Raw genomic sequence first — 25,595 nt, forward strand, 5'->3', positions numbered from 1 at the left:
ACTAGGGAATCGGGTTTCTCAGACGCAGCAGCGGGACTCAGGAGATGGGAGGAGAGAGGCTGGGCCAGATTTTCCTTCAGACACTCCCAGTCTTTCAAAGGCTCTGAGCTCAGCTAACAGTCCTAGGAGTTTCGCTGAATCTGGACCTCGGAGCACAGAGGCAGCGTCCACACCTCCCTGGACCCTCCCTGCTCCTACACCCACCTCTGGACTGTCCCTCAGGACATCTGTACTTTTGGTAAATATCTCTCTTTTCTCCCTATCAGATTCAAATCCAACCTGTCTAAACATTTGATCTTAATTTAGTTGCATGCAGACTTTGCTGAAGTGATGCTGCCTCTGGTTCTAATTTACTGTGCACATTTGTCCCTCCCCCACAGTAGTTTAGAGTTATATATGGGTTGCATTGGGCTGGCACTGTCTATGTGCTTGTTTTCTAAATTCCTCACATAATTGCGTGCAGGAAAAGGCTCCCACCACACGCATCACTCTTTAAAAAAACTCATTTAAACTGAAGCTACAAACATGCACAGGAGCTAAAAGTCAAAACTTGTGACATTACAGAGTTGTTTATTCTCACTTTCCATCCTGAGTCATGTTTGTGTCTGTCTGTGGTCAGTGAAGTCCCGAGTGGAGTGGCCGTGTGTGACTCATGGCCCTCAAAATAAATCAGATTTATGTGACCTAATCACAGCTTCAAAGGCTGCATGTGAAGTCTGAGGGAGGGAGGGTGTGTTGGACTTCCAGCAGCAGAAAATCTTGGAAATGTGGCATGGAAAATAAAACTGTCTTTGACGTGGCTCTGCTGTGAAACATGGAAGCACGAGTTGGAAAATAAGCCTCACTGTCGTGGTCAGTCTGCTTTCTCTGTGGGAGTGTGATGTTCAATTGGGAGGCAAGTGAAAACGCATTCTAGGCGTCACATCGGGGTGAGCCGAGGGGACGTGAAATAAGGGGAACATCAGATTAGATCTTGTTGTTTCAGAAGACAATGAAAGGAAAAGATAGTGGAAACACAGGACTTCAGCTATGGCGGCTTTCCTTTCAGGAAATGTTTGATAATCGTTTATCAGCGAACAGCAGAGATATTGGGAAGATTATCAGCTTTCACTCACAGGCAGCAGCTCTGCATTCGTTTGGAAATCACCATCTAGGAAAGACAGAATTAAAATCACATGTAGAGGATCGTTCCGCTCCTAGTTTCTGTCAGACTGAGTCCATGTGATTTCTCTGCATGAGATGCCATGCGCCAGGCTCTCTGCTTTCAGCTAATGAAAGCCAGTGATGATTAATGCCAAGGCTGCATCCAGAGTTTAATGCTGGCGTGTGGTTCTTGAAACTGTCACATCGACAATATAGTCTAATGGGTAACCACGGATTGTGGTAGTAACTCTAGGTTCTGTGCACAGCGCTGCTGGAGACGGTTCAGAGTCAGCAAATTTTGCTCTGGCACACTTCTTATTTTTCTCTTAGCAAAGGATGGGAACCCGACTCCTACAGTCAGAAAAAAACAAAACAATAACTACCACCCTCCCCCCGTGTGTCATATCACAACATAAAAGGCTGGTTATTTAACGTGATCTCTGGGCGTTTCACATTCCCAGATCAGGAGGGAAATCCTGCACAGCCAAGGTGAACCAATAAAGTCTTTCCTTAACGGCTGATCTGCTCAGCACCCAACAAACCTTTTGTCTTTTATGGCCTGTGCTGTGCGCGCGGCAGGATAAACACGCCGCTTTTGCAGAATCTTTTTGGTTTGGATGTAGAATCTGGAACAGTCTACTGACATCTGCATCTTTTTAGCAGCATATTTCCACTGGCATGCGTCAATAACAGAAATGGATCCTGAAGGCTCACGTGAGTAAATGTTATTCACTCAGACTAAACGCTGCTGTTGCACAACGTGATGGTTTTAAAATATGTTTGGAGATTTATGGTCCAAGGAATTTTGAAATGAGTGTCTAAGAACTGATTAATGTGAACTAGAGTTTGCACCATTCCTCCTCCGCCTGGTCTTTTTCCTCGTGGTGTAATATATCCGGGGTGTGATAGACTGAGACGTTTCCACAGGTATACACGATGATCCAGACATCAAGATAATGATGGCAGGGTCGACTCTGAGGAAAGTCAAGTCCCGATCCTGGAAGAAGCAGCGGCATTTTCGCCTTCTGGAGGACGGACTGACAATCTGGTACAAGTCCAGATGGGCAGGCAGAGGCCACTCCACCTGTGAGTGCACAGACATCGTCTATCTTTGCATGCATGATGGAATTAACACATTATACATCCTTATACAGGATATGTTACACTCCTCAATTGTTTCAGTTTCCTCAGGGTCAGTTTTCAACTTAGCAATATGAGCAAGGCCTGTCCCAGTGATTTAATGATTATGTGTCCAAAACATTACCACAGAAATTCCTTATCAGGGTCCTTTGTTGCATATCACACCCCTCTTTCACACCCTTCTTCCCACCAGGCGTTTCCTGTCTGTTCCCCGTTCCAAGTTCCATTCAATAAAGAGTAAAACACAAAATACTTCAACGTGAGCGACACTTCCCATCAGTCACAGGACCCTAATCTCTCTTTACCTTCAGGCTAAAACCAAAACATGAGGTTATTTTATGGCAGATAACAGCTGCCTGCTGGGAAATGTCTAAAAGTTACTGAGACGATTTTCTTTTTTGCCAGACTACCTGTTTCACCTCCATCCAGCGAGTTAATCCTAAACACATCGGATACTTTTATAGCCTGATTACCAAGGCTAAATTATTATTTTATTGCTTTATTAAGGACCTCACCATGGGGGAGACTGCTCTTCCCGGGGTCCAAACACTCGTACATGATAATCAAACCAGTCAAAACATAATACAATGCAAATTAAAAGCACGGATACAAAATAAGTTCCGTACACACACATCATGCCATCTACATCCAATGCAACCACCCACAACAATCACTCTATTTTCCCCAGGCAGTGTATAATCCAATTACAAACTACAAATACTAAAACCTCTCAACACGGGTAAATGTCCCTCTATTTTACTCCATTCTTGGCTAAATGTCGCTCACTCCTTCAGTTTCAGTGACCGAGGTGGAAGCGGTGCGTGAGGGCCATGAGTCGGAGGTCCTGCAGAGCATCGCCGAGGAGTTCCCCACTGACCTGTGCTTCACTTTGGTGTTTCACGGTCGCCAGGGCAACCTGGACCTCGTGGCCGAGTCCCCGAAGGAGGCGCAGGCCTGGATCCAGGGTGTCCGCAAGCTGATTCACAAAGCGCAAACCATGGACGAGAAGGAGAGGCTGGACCAGTATCCTTAGACGGTGGAGGTCAAACTGAGTTTAATTAGCAGTTTAATGAAAAGCAGCAACGTACTGGCTGATGTCTCTACTGGTGATCTTAGCGTTCTTTAAATGTGAGTTTAAGCTTGAACTGGAGATTTTCCTATAGCATCTTCTCAGGTGGGTCTGGGACTGGTTTCAGAAAGCTGACAAAAACAAAGACGGGAAGATGAATTTCAAAGAAGTGAAGAAGCTGCTGAAGATGATGAACGTCGACATGAACGAAGAACACGCTTTCCGTCTGTTCACGGTAAGAATCCGAGGGTTAAAAACTGTGACAGTGACACTGTTCATATCTGAGGCACCGTTTTAAACCTTGGATGCATAAGTGGGTCACATGAGTAATATCTTCATAATGAAAAGTTGTTATCACTTATATTCCAGCTATTTCTCAAAAACATGTTATTGATATCATGATATTTATTTATTTTTTTAACTTACCTTTTATATATTTTACAAAACTCCAGTTTTTGTGGGTCAAAAATGACCCAGTTTCATTGGAATCTCATGGGAACCTTTATTTCTTATCAGCTGTGACTGTCATGAATGTGCATTTTGTGGACCACAAAGACTATATAATAAGTGTCCTCTCTTAAAAATACTATTTGATTGTGTAGCTCTAGACCAAAATACCTTGTGCCATTCAGGGGAACGTCCAAATATGGATTTACCACCATGCAAACATCAAAAACATGGTGCAGTGCTACAACATACCTGACTGCATGGCAGCTCTTCCTCATGAGCCCTCAGATGAGCTCGTCACATATAATTAGTCGGCTGGAAAGTTGCTCCCAGCGTCAAACCCCGGTTATTGAAGCAGTGGGAAGATGTGGGGTCACAACTCAACCAAAAGAAGCAAAGAGAAAGAGGTATCAGATCTGCCTGAGTATCAGTGATAACTGTGAAGTCCACAGTCAGTCTGGGAAACGCAATTTGCATCTAAGGGTCAGAGTCAGTGCTGATGTTTAGAGCTTTGCAGATTTGTTGTCACATCATTCCAGCCTATTTAGGACATACTCAAAGTAAACTGAATGCTGCTCATGAACATGTTGCAGCTCATTCATGGTCTTAGTCTCTTTTTTAAAGCCAAGACTCTGAAGTTTCTGTCACAAAAGTCAGAATCACTCTAAGTGGTTTTGTTCTGGAGGAATTTAAGTTGGCACACAGTTAAAAAATAACAAGAAGCTGCTGAGTTTGCCTCAGTTCAAAAAGCTTCTGCAGCCAAATGCACCACCCAGAAGAATGTCAAAGGGTTATTTTGGTTTCAAACCTGCAAGAAGTTCAGGTCCCTTCCTTTATTCCTTTATTCCTTTATTCCACCACAGATGGCCGACAAGTCAGACAGCGGCTCCCTGGAAATCGAGGAGTTTGTCCACTTCTACAAGATTCTCACTCAGAGGGACGAAGTGTGGAAGGTGTTCCAGGAGTACTCTGGAGACGGAGAGAAGTTAAAGCTGGAGGAGCTGGTGACCTTTTTGAGGATAGAGCAACACGAGGGAGAGCAGAGCGGCACTCGAGCCCAGGAGCTGATCAGCCGCTATGAACCGTCTGAGACAGGTAACGGTGCAGCGAGGTTACCTCACGCCTCCCTGGTGTCTGACATTAATCCTAGTTTTTAAGACATTTGAAGAAATATTTACAGGCTTAATATGAAGTAGCCGTCGTACTATTTACTGCTACATTTGATGTTTCACGTCTTTGAATGCAGACACAAGGTAAAATAATCTGTACACTAATATCTGCACAGTTGCATTGGCAGCTTTAAAGATTCTATTTATGAACCAGAGATGAATTTTGGTTTTAGCCTTTGGACTGTTTTACTTGTGAACCAACAAGGCTGCAGCCGTATTCCTTTATATTTCCTAAATATGAGCATGCTAGCAGTGAAATCCTTAAACTCTGTATAAATATCATGCAATTTCAAGCATTTTTAATAAGTGGCCCGTGCTCTTGTGCAGCCGTGAAGCAAAGCTCCATGTCCTTAGACGGCTTCCAAAAGTACCTGTGCTCCCAGGAGGGCTCCATATTCAAACCCCAGTGTCAAGATCTTCACCAGGACATGAGCCGTCCTCTCAGCCACTACTTCATCTCCTCGTCACACAACACCTACCTGCTGGAGGACCAGCTGAGAGGACAGAGCAGCCTGGAGGCGTACATCCAGTGAGGGGACGGCACACACAGAGCAGACTTTACAAAAATACAGCCAGAGAAAGCAGATACTAGAAAAACAAAACAAAGCAATGATCATGACTTGTGTTTTTGTGTGTGTCTCTGTCTGCAGGGCCCTGAAGAGAGGCTGTCGTTGTGTAGAGGTGGACTGCTGGGATGGAAGTGATGGGGAGCCGGTTGTATATCATGGGCACACTTTAACTTCTAAAATCCTCTTCAAAGACGTCATTTCAACACTCAGAGATTATGCCTTCAAAGTGAGCAGCATGTACTTTTATCTATGTCTTCGTGGATTGATTGATTTTATAGTGACCACAGCTCTTTCCCCCTTTGAACTAGTGGTTTGGGGACTTTATTCACCAACAAGGGAAAATGCTTGGTCACAGTAGACGTTTTATTGTTATTGTCCACTAAAAAATAACGAAATACAGTTTGGCTGCTCTTTGGTTCAGGAGCAATAAAATAGAAGCTGCAGCAGCATAAAGATAAAAACGCACAGTAGCACACAAATGAATGTAATTGGTACAGTGTAGGTGGGTGTTGGTGGACTGGGGAGTAAATATGGCGGCTACTGCACATCAATCTATGAGGGAGAGGTTGCTATATAATTAGTAATCTATGGAAATAAATAACAGTACAAGCAAAAAATGTACAAAATGAGCAAATGAACAAATGTACAAGAAATACAGACAGACAGTAAATAAATATTATATAAACAGCAAGGATTAATAAGGTGCAGTTATGTGTATTCATGTGAATAATATGGAGTTACAGAAAGGTGAGTTGTTTTCCAGCTGCATAGAGTTTGGTATGAATGAAGTCTTGTAGCTTTCACTGTAGGAGTGGAGCTGAATTTTCTGGAGCAAAAACCGAAAAATCAAAAATACCAACTTGAAGCTTTATCACATACCAGCCACTGACAGTCGTAGACAACTCTAGTTTGGTTTTGGTGATTAAAATAAATGATTGGAGTGAGACAATCAACAATAACAGCGTTTTCCTCGTCCATTTATGCCAAACAGTTGAAATATGCTAACTGGTGTTTACAGGCTATAGTGTTTGCGATGTTTTGCCTCCAGTTAAGCCCCGCCCCTAAAGAAACGTCACATTGTTTACAAACCGTGAAGGGGTCTTTAGTCTGGTGTAGTGAATGAGATGGACTGTCCATGATGGAGCGTCCTCCAGTCCAGCATGTTGTTCCCATGGACTCCCAGTACTGGTCCACTACTTCCACCTCCAGGTCCTGGATGATGATGATGATGATGATGTTGATGATGATCTCCTCTGGTTTCCTCTTCCTCCTCGGTTTTGTCCACATTCAGGAGTATAGGTGTTTTTTTCTCCACTCTGTTAATATGGATAAACCACAGAACACTAATGAAATTCCTTTAACCTCTAATGTAGTCGAGTGGTCTCACAAACAGGAACCTAAACTGCACCACCGCTGACAGTAATTAAAAGTGTTTTGTAACTGAAAATACGAATGATTGAGTGCAGATGTGATTTACACCAGGCTTTCTGAGGACATACTCCTGCAGACCACATGGAACTCAACCAGTAACTTCTCATGTGTCTCCACTTTTTTTTTTTATCCCACACAAGCTTCCATACCCAGCTTTGGGAAGATATGTTTTGCAGGATTATGGAAAAGTCTTCTTAATGGGATTTTTCCACTGAATGCTGAGCTGCTGAAGATTCTCACACACACTCACTCACAAACCTATTTTGCTTCAGACGTTGAGTTGGTATCAATTACCAAGAATTTAATTAGTAGTGAAGCTCCATTTTTACATAGTAGTACAACGACAATAAAGAAATTTGGTTTCATATTGTTTGACAGGTGTCGGACTTCCCCGTCATCCTGTCCCTCGAAAATCACTGCAGCGTGGAGCAGCAGACGGTCATGGCCCAACACCTCAGCCAAATCCTGGGGGACATGATCCAGACGACCCCGCTGGACGGACAGATCCCTCAGCAGCTTCCTTCTCCACAGGTCACAACCACTTTCACTTATTTATTTATGTATTTATTTGCAATAAAACGCCTATTTAGGACAAAGTAACTGAATGCTGTTCATCAACATGTTGGAGCTCATTCATGCTTTTAGTCTCTTTTTAAAGCCAAGACTCTGAAGTTTCTATCACAAAAGTCAGAATCTCTCTAAGTGGTTTTGTTCTGGAGGAATCAAAGTTGGAACACGTGTGTTGGTTGAATCCTATAATGACTTTTATCAATGAAATCAGAAGAAAATTACATATTGCATCATGCAGCATTGACTCTGATTTGCTCTGATTGGTTAAAAAGCTGCTGCCGTCCCATATAACATCCGGAGGAATGTGAACTTTTAAAAACATCTTTCCCAGGAACAACCTCCTGAGACCCTGTGTCCTCAGGAGATCTCATTAAGTTTTAGGTTTTATTGCAGCTTATTCTGTTTCATTTTATACTTAGATCCAACTAATGCCTAATACCTTGGAGAAATTAAAGATGCACAACAAATAGAAACTTGAATCTCGTGAGGTCATATGAGGTTAATTTGTGTTAAATATTTTAGTCTAATGAAAGATGCTGCAATAACATAAACATTATCTCTAATAGGACATTAATATATAAAGAAATATTCAACGGCAAAGTTATTCCATTTTTTATTTTTATTTATTTATTTATTTTACATATTGTACCAATTATTGGTACAATATATGTGTGTGTCAGATTTTGTAAATGCTGATTTGAGTGCGACCTTTCCTCACTGTCACTTTGAACTGCACGCTGGTATAAGAGGTTTCATATGAGGTACGCTGTGTTCCTGATGTTACACTGTGAAATTAATAAAAAAAACATTGGTCATAATAATAAAGAATCAAGCCAAGACGCAGAGATGCACAACTACAGTCGCTCCAGGGAATATGTGAGGCTGAACTTCTGATTAAAGAAAAAACAAACATGAGACATTTTGGAAAAGTCATGGAATCAAATGAACCAGATGACGTGTTGATCCCAGAAGAACAACCAGAGAATGATGACATGGAAATATCTTTATCTCCAAAGCCTGAATCCTTATCACTTCGGCCTTTAAATTCTCAACTTTTCATTTAGTGTCAGAGGTTTTGGTTTGTGAAGCATCTCAAATTGTTTTAAAATTCAAGGGTTCAATGATTTATATTTTTATAGTATATAGACACTAAATAAAAAGCAACACTATATATACAGATTAAAATCTAACTGATAAATAAAGGTGATAAATAAAAACAGCAGCATAACAGCATGAGTTTGTGCAATTCACTGTCTCCACCAGAGTTTAACAGTCTCACAGTTTCTTGGACGGATTCCCATGAAAACTAGTGCAGAGGTTCATGGTCCTCAGAGAAGAAACCGCATCAACATTTCAGTGCTTCACCAAAGCAAAGTCTCACACACGACTTCTTCCTCTGTTTCCTCTTCTCTCGAGGTGTCACATTGGTCGTAGTTCTGTGTCATCGAGTCACGTGAAGGGAAGTGAGACTCAGAGACATTTTAAATATTTATTGTCCATCTGTGCCTTGTTGGACGTCGTGCGCTGATTCTAAAAGCACTGGTATAACTTCCAAACTATTTTCCATCAGAGCACTTAGGTCAATCAATGCTAACTTCAGGCAGTGGCAGACAGATGCCATTAAGAAGTCCACTGAGGTTTTAGCCAATTAAATAGCGGTGCACTCCACAGAGTGCGAGCACATGAAACATCTCCACGGGTAATCTGGGCGCCGAACACAACTCGTCCGTCTCGTTCCATCACCTAAAATGTTCCACACGGACGAATGTATCGATCTCATAATTACGTTGCTGTTATTTACAGGAACTGAAGGGGAAGATTTTGCTGAAAGCCAAAAAGATCGGTGGTCTGGAAGATTGTCTGGATGAAACCCTGACGGATGAAGTCAGCGATGACGAGGAGATGGCCAACGGGGACGCGGAGAGTCCTTCTACAGAAGATCCACCTGCAGAGAAAAAGGATGGGAAGGTACGAGCAGCACATGTGCTTTGAGTTTAGTGTGAGCACAGAACGAGAGAAAGCGGAGGAGGGACGGTAAAACCACCTGATAATAAAGAGAGACAGGAAACTGGGCTGGGCCTTAAGAGACAGACTGGAGTCAGAGAAAAGGAGATAAAAGAAACAGGAAACAGAGGATAGGGAGGCGAGAACCAGCATCCAGCCTGGTTCTCAGCTACATTACATCTAATTGTTTTCACACTTAAAACCTTCTATTTATCACCATCCATGACGTTTCCCTGCTGAGCAGTGAGAGTTTAACAGGATGCATTTGTGGCTTTAATAATTTCTTTAGAGCTGATGAGGCAGAGACAGATCTGAACTCCATAAATCACGTCACCCGCATTCCTTTACTGCTTTAAAATGTCCCATTCAGGAATTTAATACTCTTTACTTTTATCAATCAATCAATCAATCAATCAATCAATCAATCAATCAATCAATCAATCAATCAATCAATCAATCAATCAATCAATCAATCAATCAATTACCTAATTTCCCTTCGAGGATGAATAAAGTCATCTTTCTAATTTTATTTATTCATTTTATTTCTTTTGTTATTTATACAACAAATAGATTCCACTCAAAGTGCTTTGATTATAAAATATTGTATATAATATATTTTATAATATAAAATATGTAAAACTGTGACATAAAAGTTGTTTTTTAGCCTACGTTTAAAAGTGTCAGTGTTTCTAACTTTCTGCTTCATACAATAAAAGCATCTCTGAGAGAAAATCTGGTGCAAGTCCATGAGTGATAATAAAAAAACTAATAAAATAACTTTTAAATTAATATGAAACCTAACAAGCAGCCAGAGGATTTTAAAATAATGTGTCTCTCCCTCTGGTCTTCTGGGAATTGTGACTCAGTTGCAGCTTGTTAGCTGTGTTCATGGGGAGTTGTCTGGTTAGAAAAGTGTGCGTTAGTCTCTGTGTGTTGCTCAGAGAGACTCATACACGCCTCTACCATGTAATCCTCTTATATCCTAATTATACGTGAGCAGATACGAGTTAAAGACAAAGATTAAATGCTACATGCAGGGTAAAATATGCAGCTAAGTAACTAATCATTACAAAACACTGCAAATATGAGTCAGTGTGAACCCTCCACATAGATCATCAAACCCTAGATCATGTCTTATCTTGTACTTTTTACTAACGGTAACTTTAGTTTCCACTTTCTATAAGTGAAAAACTAATAATATAGTATTAAAAAGTGCAAACATTCATGTAATTATTTCCTGTGTTATTAAAAAACGTTTTTCTTTTGACCCCTGGTTGAAACACGTCCTCCTGTCTCGACCTTTGCAGAAGTCCAAACTGTCCAGGGAGCTTTCAGACCTGGTGGTTTACTGCAAGAGCGTCCACTTCCATGGCTTTGATCACGCCCGCTCTCACGCCAAATGCTACGAGATCTCCTCCTTCTCTGAATCCAAAGCCAAGAAGCTTGCGAAGGAAGCAGGTACCGCCAACAGTTTATTTCATAGCTGTTTACTTGCTGAGCACGTTGTCCGTGTGTGTGTGTTATAATATCTACAGGTGTGTGTAGACGTGCAGGTCGATTTCTCTGTGGTAGAAACTCACTGAGTTTAATCTCTCGACGCCTTTGTCCAGGGGCAGATTTTGTGCAGTACAACACCAGGCAGCTGAGCAGGATCTACCCTGGAGGCCTCAGGACGGACTCCTCCAACTACAACCCCCAGGAGATGTGGAACGTCGGCTGTCAGATAGGTGAGGAGAGCGTCGCCCTCTGCTGGTTCGTCACGATGTTTCAGAATCTCTCATAGCAAAGCAAACCCCAGAGAGGAGGATGTACAGCGCACAGATGTAATTCAGTTTGAACAATAAAAGTAACAACAACTCCAGATTTTCCACTAGTTTTGGTGCAAAAAAGAACAAGTAAATTAGCAGAATGTTCACATTTGATAAACTTTAATAAACTTCCTTTAAAAGAAAATGAAATCTCTTAAGAAAATTAAGTTTAATTTGGGCTCATTTCTGTCTGCTGCTCAGTCCTGAAGGGGGCGCTGCACTGGGACCCCCATCATAAACAAATAACTCATTTAAATAAACTCAAAATAAATTAAAATAACCCTCTAAAAATCATTAAAAAAAAAGTAGATTTTTTTTTTTAAACTGCACATATTGAAACAAGAAGAAAATAAAAATAAATAAGTGAAAAGGTTTTGAGATGTGAAAAAGCCTTGATGTGTCATGTTTTAGTTCACTGACAGCTCTCTCCCCACCACCACCAGTCACAGGCAATGCAGAAAATATGAGTAAAGAAGTGCAGACTTCTCCAGAAATGCTTTGCAGCTGCATCTAAGTTAGGAGGACAAGATGTCTCTCCTCCCTTTCTTTTGTCTGCTTCCTTCTATTAAAGCCAGACTTTTTGCCACTGGGCAGCGTTGTAGCGTTGTAGGGTTGTGACTGCTGCCTGCTCCACGTTTGTTACCAAAATCAAGTGAAAAACAAAGAAATCACTGATTTTACTACTAGATTTTATTATTATATTAAAAAGTTTTGGTTTTTATGATGACTTGTCCTAACGGTCCTAACTTTTCCCTCCCGTACGGCGCCACTGGTCCTGAGTCTCTGACTAAAACAAATTACAGACAGAAGTTATTTTAATTGACAAATTGCAGCCTCCTGTCACCGTGGTTTCGGTTTATGGAGTGTCTCAAATAGTTTTCAACCACTATTACATTCAAGGATTCAAGAATTGAAGGATTTTTATTCGTCATCTGCAGCCATATAGAAACATAAGATTATTTCCCACAGCAGCTATAGTATTTAAACACTAAATAAAACAGTATATATGCAGAGTAACATTTAAGTGACAAACAAAAACCGCAGCATCCATTTGTTGAAGTATGTGCCAAACAGCACGAGTGTTTGCAACTCACACGGCTCCATGGACGAATTAATATGAAAACTAGTGCAGAGGTTCATGGTCCTCGGAGAAGAAAATAAAGTTTGCACAGACTATTTATTAAACATAGGATAAATATATACATAACATGAAGGAAAAAGGAAACACCTGCTCATAAGTTGTGCAAAAATGAGAAGTGCAATGAGTGAACATTATATACAATATATACATTTATATACATTTGGGTGCAAAATGGACAGATGCTTCCTGTCATGTGGCTTCATATTGATGCTCTGGCTTCTAGGTTCTTTTTTCTGTGCCTTTATTTGAAAGCTGTGAGTGGAGAGAGGGTGATAAAGAAATAAATGGTTCAGGCTGTAATCTGTGTCTCCTGGGAAACGGTGAGATCCATCCACAAAACAACAAAAACAAAACACCTGGTAAACTGCGTTTCCTTCCCTTCTGTCTCTTCCCTGAAGTGGCTCTGAACTTCCAGACGGCCGGTCTGGAGATGGATCTGAACGACGGGCTGTTCAGGCAGAACGGCGGCTGCGGCTACGTCCTCAAACCGGACTTCATGAGAGACGGCGGCGCTCAGTTCAGCCCAGAGAAACCGGAGGAGCTGCACGGCTACAAACCTCTGCGCTTATCCATTCAGGTTCAGACCTACATGCAAGTCTAGTGGCAGGAAACTGAAGAAAGGGAGAGTAAAACGAGTCCTACGAGGTCTGTCTGTATCTGTGTGTGTGTGTTTATTAGGTGATCAGTGGGCAGCAGCTTCCAAAGGTGAACCAGAAAGAGGGCTCTATCGTGGACCCGCTGGTCCGGGTGGAGATCTACGGAGTATCCCAGGACCAGGCCAAGGAAGAGACCAGTCACATCAACAACAATGGTGACACAATTTTATTTACTTATAATTAATACTTTTTTTTTTTTTAAGTAATCAGGATATAAAGATATCCACCGTCTACCTGCAGGTTTTAACCCCGTGTGGGATGAAACTCTGAATTTCGTTATCAACGCCCCTGAGCTGGCTCTGGTTCGCTTCGTGGTGGAGGACTACGACAAGGCTTCCAGGAACGACTTCATCGGCCAGTTCACTCTTCCCTTTAGGTGCATCCAACCAGGTGAGTCTCAGCTTACGGGGACAGGGACAGGGACAGGGACAGGGACACGGACAGAGACGGGGACACGGACACGGACAGAGACAGGGCCAGGGCCAGGGACGGGGACAGGGACAGAGACAGAGACAGGGCCAGGGCCAGGGACGGGGACAGGGACAGAGACAGGGACAGGGACAGGGACAGGGACGGGGACAGGGACAGGGACAGGGACGGGGACGGGGACAGGGACAGGGACGGGGACGGGGACGGGGACAGGGACAGGGACAGGGACAGGGACGGGGACAGGGACGTCAATGAACATGGAGGTGATGTCACCTCAGAACTTAATCAGCTCAACAAAAAGCTTTTTGAAACTAGAGCAGCAGCAAATTATTTGTTTTTTATTTTATAATTATTGTTACTGTAACTTAGCTACTGGTCATGTTACTGCAGTGATTCTGCCCCCTAGTGGTCCGTGCCGTAATTACATTCATATGACATTTACTTTACGACATTTTAATCAAACGTGACTGAGACCTTTATCTACCTAAACTACAGAGGACAACATTAGATTTTATTCTCTAATTACATCTGTTTTCACAAGTGGACGTTACTGTATTTTATTAAGGGATCTCGCTTGGTTATGCTCTTATTGTGAAACATCTGCAGGAAGGTGCATTAACGTGTTCAGGTTGAAACATGAAATTAAGCCAAGATAATGTTTGATCTGCCCTGAGGATTAACAACGAGAACCGTCTCCAAAGAGTCTGACTCTGGTTAATGAACTTTCAGATAAATGTAACATTATTGTTTTTGTTTTTTGTGTGTGTATCTTTAACTTATTTCCTTATTCTATTTGTGTTGCTCCTTCCCTCTGTTACACTTTAACCTCCTGAGACCCTGCGTCCTCATATGGGGACATTAAGTTTTAGGTTTGTGGCAGATTATTCTCCTTCATTTAAACTTTTTCCTCATAACGTAGAAACATGTTTAATTTCAGCTGATTCATTCAGCAGCAGATCACATAACAAATGTGGACAAGGTACAAAACCTCATCAAATTTTGCAATTGAAACTTGTTTGTTGACACTTATTTTATAATTTAATATGACACAGATTCTATCAATAGTAACGAGCTGTAACTTCACTAATTAGCACGTACTCGATTGAGGACGTTGGGATTTCATTATTTGCAATTCTGTCTTTGCGCAGCAACGTTCAGACATGAAAATGAACAGTTCTATATTTATATGTAGTTATATTTTGGTGACTTTATTACAATATTGAGTGAAATAATCCCTGTGTCCACATGAGAACATACATTTTTCCCAAAAAACTACTTCCTGTTCAAAGACGATGCTTAGTTTTTATGGTTCTTACGTCCGACTGATCCCAAATAAAGAGAAATGGAGAAATTAAAAACCAAACAAAAGCTCAGACCTCAGGAGGTTAACTTCCCTACTGGGATAAATAAAGTCTGTATTTATTTAAGACAAACAGAGAAATGTCAAAATGAAACAGAAAGTAGAGACTATAGTTTAGAACGGGTGGATACCAGATATGTTACTGAACTGTTCAGGCTGGTTTGTTAGTAAACCTCATGTCTGTTGTGTTAATGGATCCAGCCACTATGTGATGATGATCTTTTTACTATTTTTCCAGTTTTGGAGCGTTGGTTTCTTGGCATTTGTCTTATCGTGTCTTAACAAGTCGTTGTAGTTTCAGCCCTGATTTAAACCCTGATCATCATCATCATCTTCTTCTTCTTCTTCTTCTTCTTCTTCTTCTTCTTCTTCTTCTGTTCAGGATACCGTCACATCCATCTGCTCTCTAAAGATGGAACGGCCATCCCTCCGTCTTCTGTCTTTGTTAACATCAACATTTCAGAGAAGACATGAAGAATCAGAGGAAGCTGATGACGGCGTCGTGACCAGGACTTTAATGAGTGGAAGGAAAGAAGGAAACAAACTGACTGAAGCACTTGTCGGCAGAGTCGTCTCCATTAAGACTAATTTAACATTAAGAAATGAAACCACTAACAGAAGTATTTAAAAACCCAGTATTTAAGGCGACATGTCTGCCTGCACTTATATCTAACATCTGGAATATTTTTAATTATGGAAGAACTTCGTGAAAGGTTTTTAGTATTTATAGTGAAACAACATGAGGATTCCTGCATGTCCAGAAAGCCTGAATATTATGACTGAACACGGTGGCAAATATCAGTATCACTATACTCAAAGACTCACATCGTGTTGGTTAATGTGCAGCAAAGCTCACGTTTACCAGGTTATGCTGTGTCTAATGTAAATGTATGTGTATATACGCTGATCTATACGTTTTCTGAACGGTTCAGTAAAAATGATCCATGAACAAACGTGTGGCTCATTCATCGTATCTTTATTCATCGGTTCTTTATCACAACATTTACCTTCTGAAATGAATAATTGTTGAGGATATTCTGTAATAAAAGTGAATCTCAAAAGAGAAAGTGTCTGTGTGAGTATTTATTGTAATATATGAGCGTTTTAATCAAAGTTAAAACTATAAAACACAGAGAGGCTGCACTTCCCTCATTCATGGACTAAACAGACTGCTGACATTTATAAAATAATTTTCATTCAATCCCTTTTCACTCGTTTATTCTCTTATTTTACTTATTTACTCCTATTGATTCATTATTCTAAGGAGTTTTTACTTGTTCATTTATTTATTTATATAGATACTTTATTAATCTCTGAGAAAGTCACATTCCCAGCAGCTCAACAAGAATCGGACACAAACAGGCACAAGGTGTGTGTGTGTATGAAAGACACACAAAACAGTGTCTGTATTTGATTTCATTTATTTATTTTTTTATTAAATCTTTAGATTCTTATCGTTGATTGTTAGTCTTTTACATTTTACGTCTTCTTTTATATATTTCCTCATTGTTGTTTTCATTTTATCCTGTATTTCTGTCTTTTAATCTTTTAGTTTTTAGCTCCAGTGTTTCCTCATGGGGAGTGTGGGGGGGCTCTGGGTCTGTCTGCAGGGACGTCAGGACTGGGGGGGGATTCTGCACCTTGTGTGGAGTCTATCCTGGTCTTTGTGGGTCGGGCTGGTCTCTGTGTTTATACCACATCTCTAAGAAGCGTTTGTCTCAACCTCTTCGGCTGAAGGAAGCAGCTCCCTCTCTGCTGCTGCTGCTGCTCTCTCGTCCAGACTCCCCTGCAGAGCCTCCTTCAGGGTGAGGCCGCCGGCCTCCGAGTCTCTCACCACGCCCTGATCCACTGACACGTCTGGATGGTGCCTCTGCAGGTGTTTGACCACCTGGAACTTCTGCTTGGCCCTGTAGGAGCAGTGGCGGCAGCAGAACGGCTGCTGCTTGGTGTGCGTGAGGTAGTGATGCCTGAGACCCGCCGGCCATCGGAACGACTTCTGACACAGGCCACAGGTGTAGGGGCGGTCGCTGCTGTGCTGCCGCTGGTGCGTTTTCAGGATGAAGCTCGTCTTGAAGGCTTTGCCGCATTTCTCGCAGACGTACGGGCGCAGGTCGCAGTGCTGCGTGTCCCGGTGCGCTCGCAGGGCGTCCGCTCTGTTGGTGCGGTATTCGCACTCGTCACAGGCGTACGGCTTCTCTCCTGCACGCGCAAAATCAAAGGTACACAAATTATTAGAGCCGATGTAAACAAGGCCACATGAAACCACATCGTTGTTCAAGGCTAAATCTTAACCCTCTGAGACATTTGTTTTTAATGCATCTCAATTTATTTAAGATAAGATAAAGATCTTTAGGTATTTGGGGTTAGTACGACCTAAGAAGTATAAAAAATAAGTACAATAAATATCATCTTTGAGCTTGCATATTGCTGCATGGTTTGTGGGGATCAAACTATAAAACAATTATAAATTCAATGCAAAAGAAAGTCATACGTCACAATAATAAAACAAATCTTATAACACACAAATCCATTGTTTCTAAATTATCATCTTATGAAATGAATGATTTATTCTATTATTAAATAATGCAAATAACACGAAGAACGGGAGAGCAACTATAATCTGAGAGATCAGACTATAGCAAATTTAAAAATGTGCAACTCATTTTGTGTCTATTAAAAAATGCTTTGTGAAGATATAAATAGCTATAAAAAGCTATAGAGCTATAAATGTGAATGATTTATTTTTTTTAAATGTGTAAAATGTTTAGAGTGTAGGTACATTAGGAATTTATAAGTCTGTACAGTCACTGTAATTTACATGTTTATACAATAATCTGTATTTATTGTACTGTGACTGAGTAAAAATACTAAAATACTAGAAGTAGATTTTAATAAAAATGAGGTGGACACAGGGATTATTTCCAAAATATAAAACTGTTCATTTCAATGCAAAAGCCGAATTGGAACAATGAAATCCCAACGTCCTCAAACGAGTACTACAAGTTATATCAAACTAGATACTTATTAAAGTTAATGAATAAATAATAAGTACTGACACTTCACTACCTGTACATGGCAGATAAATGTGTCTCCTTATGAGGACAACAGGTCTGAATGAAGCAGAATAAGAAGCTGCAACAAACGTAAAACATAACGTCCTCATATGAGGACGCTGGGTCTCAGGAGATTAACACTTATAATGTGTTAAAAAGCCGCCCACGTCTTTTGTGTTGCACAGTCAAAACTGACCCATGTTTATCATCCAGAATTATTTTTCACCTCATATTTAACTTATTCATTTACATCCATGTAAACACTGTTTTAAATGTTAAAAAACCTTTTATCTTTGAATACAACACTCGTTCCTTGAGTCAAATTTGATCCACAGAGCAAAATAAAACATTTTCTATGATCCATTTGTTCATGTAACTACCAAATACTTTAATATGTAATATTTCACCCATAACACCACAGATGTCACTTTCTATTTTAGAGACTTTACTAAAATAGTGAGGAAACGTGAAGCCTCGTCCCCGTAAACACAAGGAAAATGTCATTTTTACACATTTTAACTGACAAACATGTCAGATTTGAGGGTTAAAACATGCTAAACTATCTCACTTCACCTGTGTGCTTTGTCATGTGATACTTCAGCTGAGTCGCCCACTTGCATTTGTAGCCGCACTCTGGACAAAGGTACTTCTTCTCTTCTTGGTGAACCCTCATGTGAAGCTATGGGAGAAATCATTTAAAAAAAAATCACTTTCTGACAAAACAAGCCACTCCTACAGAACAAGCAAAATGTTCTTTCAGCTTATTTTCATCAATAAACAACTTTTAATACTGAAAACATACAGGCAATAGTTTTCAAGAACTGCATCCCTGTTTTACGACATGTCAACCTGTTTATGGTCAATACTCACATCAGAATTCAAAGAACACACACATTTACAGTTCATACATGTTCATACATAAACCTGGAGCTCACCTTCAGCCTGGACGGATCAGTGCAGGCGTAGCTACACTGCTCACAGCTGTACGGCTTCTCTCCCGTGTGAATGCGAATGTGCCACGTGATCTTCTGCTTGTTGCGCGTCGAGTAGTCACAGTCGGTGCATTTGTACAGTCGCTTGCTCCCGTGTGAACGGAGGTGCTGCTCCAACACCAGCTGGTGGCGACAGGCGAACGGACACGTGCTGCACTTCAGGGGCTTGTCCTCCGAGGATCCGTCCTCGTGCTCGTTCAGGAGGTGTTGAGCCAACAGCTGCCTCGTTTTGGTAGCGAAGAGACACAGCTGGCACTGATGTGGAAGGTGGCGTCTCTGGTGGACCTCCAGACTTTCCCTGGTGTCAAAGGAAGCCTGGCAGGTTGTGCATTTCACCTGGAGGTGCTTGCTCTGCTGGTGGGCCTTAAGCGCGGCGTCGCTGCTGCACGTGAAGTCGCACTGTTTGCATGAGAAACAGGCCTCCAGCTGATGCACACGCTTGCAGTGGTTTCTCAAAGCGATCTCCGAGCTGAACTGAGCGTCACAGTGTGTGCACACGTGCTGCAGCGCCCCCGTGTGGCACCTGAGGTTGTGTCGCCTCACGTCGTCGAGCGCGTATCCGCTGAAGTCGCACAGCGAGCAGAAGTGCGTGGGCCGCTTGTCGTGGATCCGCACCTTGTGCTGACGCAGTTTGGTCACGGCCCCGAAGGTTTTGTCACACGAGTCGCACGTGTGGCGGCCGATTCCCGTGTGGAGAGACTCGTGCTCGTCCAGGCGGTAGCGCCGCGTGGTGCTGAAAGGACAGTAGCGGCAGCGGTGAGGCTGCGCGCCTTTGTGTTTCAGCGCAACGTGCTGCGCCATGCGTCGCTCCTGTTTACAGCTGAAAGCGCAGTGCGGGCAATGCAGGTGTTTGGGTTTAGCAACACCGAACTTTTCCTTCTTATGAACGTGCAGAACATGACGAGTCAAAGAAGTTCTAGACTTGGCTACAAATGAACACGTGGTGCATTGGACTTCGCCTGGCTTCATGCAGCCTTTCCTTTGGTGGCTGTGCAATGCTCTTTTCTGACTGCACTTAAATGCACAGCTCGGACAACTTAAGATGTGACGATTGGCAGAAGATTCACTGACTTCCTCCACCAGGTCCTGTTTTCCTCTCACAGCCCCATTACCACCATCATCCTTTACGTCTGAAAGATCGTCTCTTCTACCAGATCTTTCTCTACATGTTGAAAGGTGGCGCTGAACTGTCTGAAGTTTAACGGATGAAAAGCTGCACAGTTTGCATTCAAACTTGCCATATTTTCTAGTGTAAAGTGCACTTCTCTGCACTGCAACATGTCGGCCTTTTTTACTTGAGGCAACATTTTTTTTCAAAAGCTTATTTGTTTTGCGTTGCTGATGCTCTGACACCGTTGATGCATGTGCATCATCTACAATGTCCTCACGGTTTGTTAAATGTTGCGCGTCTACTTCGTTCTGGTCTGAGCTCCTTCCTTCGTCCTGTCGTTTGGATCCTCGTTCGTCTTTTGTAGCCAGACACGTATTTGCGACGCCTACAAATGTCCTTGTTTTCCGTGGAAGCGCCGGGCACTTCTTTTTAAGGTGGCTGTCGAGGCCCCGCCTCTGTTTGAACTGTGCACCACACGCCTGGCACTCGTGTCCCTTTGTCCTGGCGTGGCACGCAGTCTGGCGGTGGTGCTTCAGAGCGCTCTCCTTACAGGCGACATACGAGCATTTGTCGCAGCGATGAACGTCCTCAGTTGGCAGCACGAGCATCTGCACCCGTCCCTCTAAAACCATGGCTTCGGCCTGGTCCTTGTCAAGCTTCTTCATCGCCGTCAGACCCGACTGTGATGGCTGATTCTGCTCTGGTGATACCATGGAACTGTTACTTTCCCTTTCAGGTGTGTGACACTCCCCGGGAGTGGCAGGCGTGTTAGTCAGAGGCTCATAGCCGCCATCGAAGTCACTTTGCTCGGCCGCTCCATCTCCTGCTGCTTCGTCCTCCTCCTCTGAGGAACTTGCATGTATAGAAACATCCGTCTTTTCTTGTGATGTGTCACTACAAGTTAAAGCGCACGCAGCTTTTTGGTCCTCATTCGGTAAAGGAGAGGTCTGATCATCAGTGGTTGACAGTGTGGTTAAAACAAGAGTGCAGTACTGCTCAGGACTGTTGACAGATGGAGGTTCACTGACGACCGCATGAGAAACACTGAACACATTCGCTTGTGTTTCTTCGCTGGGGTCCTGATCCTCTGATCCAGGCAGGACAGACTCCTGAGCGTCAGGAGCTACAGACTTGGGTTGTTCAGACGGCTCATGATCGACTGAAGGCTTGATATAGAAATCCTGTATAAAAGCCGTTGAGCTCCTCTCCCTTTCTTTCGCGGCGTAGTTTTCCAGCCAGGCTTTGTCCCCGGGTACGTACCCGTGAGCTTTCCTCTTGTGCAGGAAGAGGCTGATGCTGCTGAAGGAGAAGTAGGAGCAGAGGGCGCAGCGAAACTCTTTCAGCTTGGTGTGTTTGCAGTTCTCGTGGTTCTGCAGCGCCTGCCGGTAGCAGGTGGTGTACGCGCAGTACTTACACTTAAACACAGCCGACGGCTTCTCCTCTCCAGAGTGCTTGGCCAGCATGTGATTGCGGAGCTCGTATTTGCGCTTGCAGGCGTAGGCGCAGATCTCACACATGAGGGATTTGGCCTGATGTCGTAGTTTGTGGCTGTTTAGCTGATCCATGCGGTGACAACGATACGAGCACTGATCACACGCGTACCTACGAGAGGAGACAGGAACAGAGTAAGCGATAGAGTGGAACGGAAGAACAGGAGTAACATAAGGGAGCCGAAAGTGATTAGGTTATGCACCAAACAGACCTAAATAATTTATTAATCCATTCAAATCTGCTCGTACCAAGAAAATCAAAGATGCAAACCTGAGGTCTCCAGCGTGTTTCCTCATGTGGACGATGAGATAATGCTTCCACTTAGTCACGTATCCACATTCAGCGCACATGAAGTTCTTGTCCTCCGAGTGCGTGAGCATGTGTTTGGAGAGGTACGACTCGTCTCTGCACCTGAAGTCACACAGGCTACACTTGTGCGGCTTCTCACCTGGCAAAAAAAAAAAAGAAAACAAATATACCGGAATAAATAATTAAAACACCACCTATTCCACAAAAACGACCTTCCGTCCTCACCGCTGTGCATCAGCATGTGGCGCTTCAGGCCGCGTTTGTGCGAGGTGACGTAGCTGCACTGAGAGCAGCGGTGGATCTTCTCGTTGGCGTGCAAGTGTCCAATGTGCTGCTCGAACTCCACAGGGTTGAAGGTGACGAAGGGGCAAAAGTCACAGCTGAGCTTTTCGTTGCCGGGGTGACCGTGCCGCTGGTGCTGCAGGAAGGCGGCTTTGTTGGAGCAGGAGAAGTCGCACAGTGAGCAGTGGTAGGCCAGGTGAGTCCGGCGATGCTCCTCCATGTCCGTCTCGCTCTGAAAGACGGCGCCGCAGGCGTGGTGGCGACACTCCACCGCTTCGACCCCGTGCACCTCGGCAGCGTGTCTGATGAGGTCTTTGCGCAGGGAGCTCTGGAAAGGACACCCGTCCTGGAAGCAGGTCAGGGGCTGGACGTTGTGCGTCTTCATGTGAGACTTGAGCGTCCTGCTCTGGCTGAAGCCTTGACCGCATGTGGGACAGAGGAAGCTGGGGACGTTTTTGCCGTCCTCCGCCTCGTCGGCGTGCATGCTGCTGAGGTGGCGTCGGATTGCGTTCCTCTCCACGGCAGAATAGTCGCACAAGTGGCAGCGGTGGAGCTTCTCGCCGGCCTCTCGGAGCCTGTGGACGCGTAGTTTGCTCTTGCTGGTGAAGTAACGCTGGCAGGTGGGACACTGGAGGCTCGGGTCGGGGAAATGTATGTGGAGGTGCTCCTGCAGGTGAGAGCGCATCTTGAAGCAGCGACAACACTTGGGGCAGGTGTGGGTGCGATAAATATGCTCTGATCCCTTTGCCAGGTATTCTGGAAACAAGGTACGACAGAAACAAACCAGATTAACTAAGTACAAACACTTCATGTGTATTTATATCATATGAAAACTCTCTGATGCTATTTCTTACTGTATTTTGCACATTTACAACCTTCACCTCGCACTGAAAAACTTGCTCCTGCTTTGTCCACATTATTTTATTTTATTGCATTTTTAATTGTGCACTTTAGTTGTTGTTTATTTTAGTGTTAGAAAAATGTCTGACTTCATCTGTTGTGCACTTTACCTTTTCACCGCGGGATAAGAAACGTTTTTCTGTTTTTTTTTGTATGTCTGGTACATAAAGCTGACTTTGACTTCACACATAAGAAATATTTAAACATGTTTATATATATCAAAAAATGTGTTTTCTGACGCTATTATTATTTAAATCTTACATTAATAGTTAGATAGATCATGTAGAAACATTTTACCTTCTCATACTTACTGTACCAACTGAGTGTCATAATTATTGTTGCACTGATTCTTATGTAAAGATGTGGGTTCCTACACATTTGAAATTTTAAAATTGCACACTTTTTCCAGACCTTAATTTCCAGACTTCTCTATAAAAATAAATCAATAAAAATCATTTTAGTAACTAAATTAAGTCAGATACAAAAATAACATTTTGACATTTAGAATCACTCGCTCACGAGGTTTGAACGTTGTGTGATCAACCACCGTATTTTTATAAAATTGGTGGTAACAGTCTTGTAAACATGAATATTTTTTCATACACTAGTTTATCAAATCTAATCCCATACTTTTCCATACTTAACGTATGAACCCTGTGGTTCATGTGTACTAGTAATACGTGTTCATACCTTTAGAGGGCAGCGGCGCCGTAGCCACAGCTGAACATTTGTCTTTTCCCACTGCTTTTCTAGCACATTTCTTCTTATCTCTTTTAGGTTCTTCCTCGTCTTGTGGTGAAGACGACACAGCAGTTGGGTCAGATTTAGTTTTTCTTTTTCTTTGTGGTCTGCTGGAGACCGGAGGCAGCTCGTTTCCATTCGTGCCTCCTGCTGTGGGAGTTAGTTCTCTCCCTAAAAATAAAATGTAAAATACATCGTCATCACATCACTCTGTCCTGCTAATTATAAGTTTTTATCGTTGCAGTTTTATCCTCATGGTTTATCTTGAGTTTATCTGAGTTTACATTTTTCTTGGGACAAATGAATTGAACATTTGTCATAACATAATTTGTTAACTGTATCTTTTGTGTAAACTTAATTTTTTCCTTTTTACAGACTTAGCTTCCGTTTCTGTTCCGTTTTTTCTCTCTTTCTTTCTCATTAAATAGTGTAATTCTCAGACTGGGGGGTCCCTAGAATAAACTCGTTGCACTTTCCCAACACATCTTTTGGTTTTCTGTGTGCACATAAAACAATAAGACAAAAACCTTTCCTTCCAGTGTAGTTTACCTTGAGTGCATGTTGGCAGGTGGTCACTCAGGTCCTTTGCATTGTCAGAGCAGCCAAAAGGCGCCTGGTCCTTCCCATGTTTTTCCATCTCACCCTGTGTAAGAAATGACACATTGCAGGATGGTAGGTGTTTGTCATAAGAGTCATTCATTCATATTCTGTAACCGCTTGTCCTCTAGCCCTCCTATTGTGTTCGTTTCAGCTAACACTCATGATGTTCACAAAATTTAACAAAAAAATAAATAAATAAATAAATACCAACAACATGCAAACTCCACAGAGAACCCAGTACCTTCTTGTTGTGAGGTATCAGTGCTAAAGATCTGATATTTCTGACGGTCTGTGCTGCAGAAATTACATCCTACATGAAGCTTTTTGTGCAGGTGTGAGGAGCAAATTAGCCAGAAGTGCACAACATTTATTTGCATGTAATATATATATACATATTTTTTTTTTTTTTTAAAAAAAGGCATTTCCTGAGCAGTTGTTAGATAAATGTTTGGTATTAATTTCATCTAATTTCAGCTGAACATGTAAATATTATTAAGTTATTCATAGCTCTTTAGTGGATTATTGTTGGATGTATCAATTATACTTAATTTCACTAAAACACAAAAGTTTAATAACGACACCAAATGTATTCTAACCACACAACAATAATAATGTCATAATAAATCAATTCTAGTTAATATTACACGGTTATTATTAAGTTACTTACGATAGAAACTGAATTTCCAATCAGACCTACTGCCCGAGTTTCCGAGGTCCCTTGTATCTGAAAAACAAAACATCAACATTTATTAATGTTTGACTGGATGGCTGCTCTGCTGTGCAGCTCGTAAACCTCCATCTCCCCGGCTCGTTACTTAGAGGAATGTCTTAATTTGCATCAAATAACAGTCACCGAAGCTTCACTTACTCTTAATGTTAATAAAATGTGTCATGGATACGCTAACAAAGCCGTAGTGAACGTTAGCTGAGCAAGTTAGCTCACTGGGATATTGTTTTGCCGCAAAGTCTTCTTCTTCTCTTAGCTTTTTTAAATGATGAAACGGTTCAAAATATCTACACTAAACACCCACTAAAATATTTCCCTAATAAATAAAAAAAAATAACATTTATATCCAAGAGGTGTTAGCTCGTAAGCGTAATTGTATTGATATTACACATCGCTGTTGAAGAGGAACCATTGTTCGTTAGGTTGGCGCACAGTCGGGATGATATTCATGAA

The 25,595-nt window shown here is 42.3% G+C and overlaps 2 protein-coding genes across 4 annotated transcripts; one reads left to right on the top strand and one right to left on the bottom strand.

Moving 5' to 3' along the window:
• On the top strand, positions 1–16,003 carry plcd4b (phospholipase C, delta 4b). 2 transcript variants are annotated; one of them, XM_047600985.1, is made up of 16 exons: positions 1–238; positions 1,804–1,857; positions 2,071–2,229; positions 3,078–3,306; positions 3,458–3,587; positions 4,663–4,894; positions 5,296–5,497; positions 5,619–5,763; positions 7,347–7,499; positions 9,342–9,506; positions 10,850–11,000; positions 11,153–11,269; positions 12,890–13,068; positions 13,170–13,302; positions 13,388–13,537; positions 15,319–16,003. In XM_047600985.1, exons 2-16 carry the CDS (start codon positions 1,839–1,841, stop codon positions 15,408–15,410), a joined length of 2,256 nt encoding a protein of 751 aa, XP_047456941.1. In that variant the 5' UTR covers positions 1–238; positions 1,804–1,838; the 3' UTR covers positions 15,411–16,003. The 2 variants fall into 2 exon arrangements, with proteins under 2 accessions (XP_047456941.1, XP_047456940.1); XM_047600984.1 differs by having other exon boundaries at positions 1,807–1,857.
• znf142 (zinc finger protein 142) lies at positions 15,896–25,532 on the bottom strand. Of its 2 annotated transcripts, XM_047600983.1 has the most exons (9): positions 25,284–25,532; positions 25,083–25,139; positions 24,365–24,458; positions 23,765–23,986; positions 22,118–22,930; positions 21,854–22,031; positions 18,925–21,694; positions 18,563–18,668; positions 15,896–17,135 (listed from the first exon to the last, which is right to left on the bottom strand). In XM_047600983.1, exons 3-9 carry the CDS (start codon positions 24,450–24,452, stop codon positions 16,639–16,641), a joined length of 4,674 nt encoding a protein of 1,557 aa, XP_047456939.1. In that variant the 5' UTR covers positions 24,453–24,458; positions 25,083–25,139; positions 25,284–25,532; the 3' UTR covers positions 15,896–16,638. The 2 variants fall into 2 exon arrangements, with proteins under 2 accessions (XP_047456939.1, XP_047456938.1); XM_047600982.1 differs by lacking the exons at positions 25,083–25,139; positions 25,284–25,532 and having other exon boundaries at positions 24,365–24,612.
• Positions 25,533–25,595: the final 63 nt, after the last annotated feature.

The sequence above is a fragment of the Mugil cephalus genome, chromosome 12 (assembly GCF_022458985.1).
Source record: "Mugil cephalus isolate CIBA_MC_2020 chromosome 12, CIBA_Mcephalus_1.1, whole genome shotgun sequence".
NCBI classification, from domain to species: domain Eukaryota; kingdom Metazoa; phylum Chordata; class Actinopteri; order Mugiliformes; family Mugilidae; genus Mugil; species Mugil cephalus.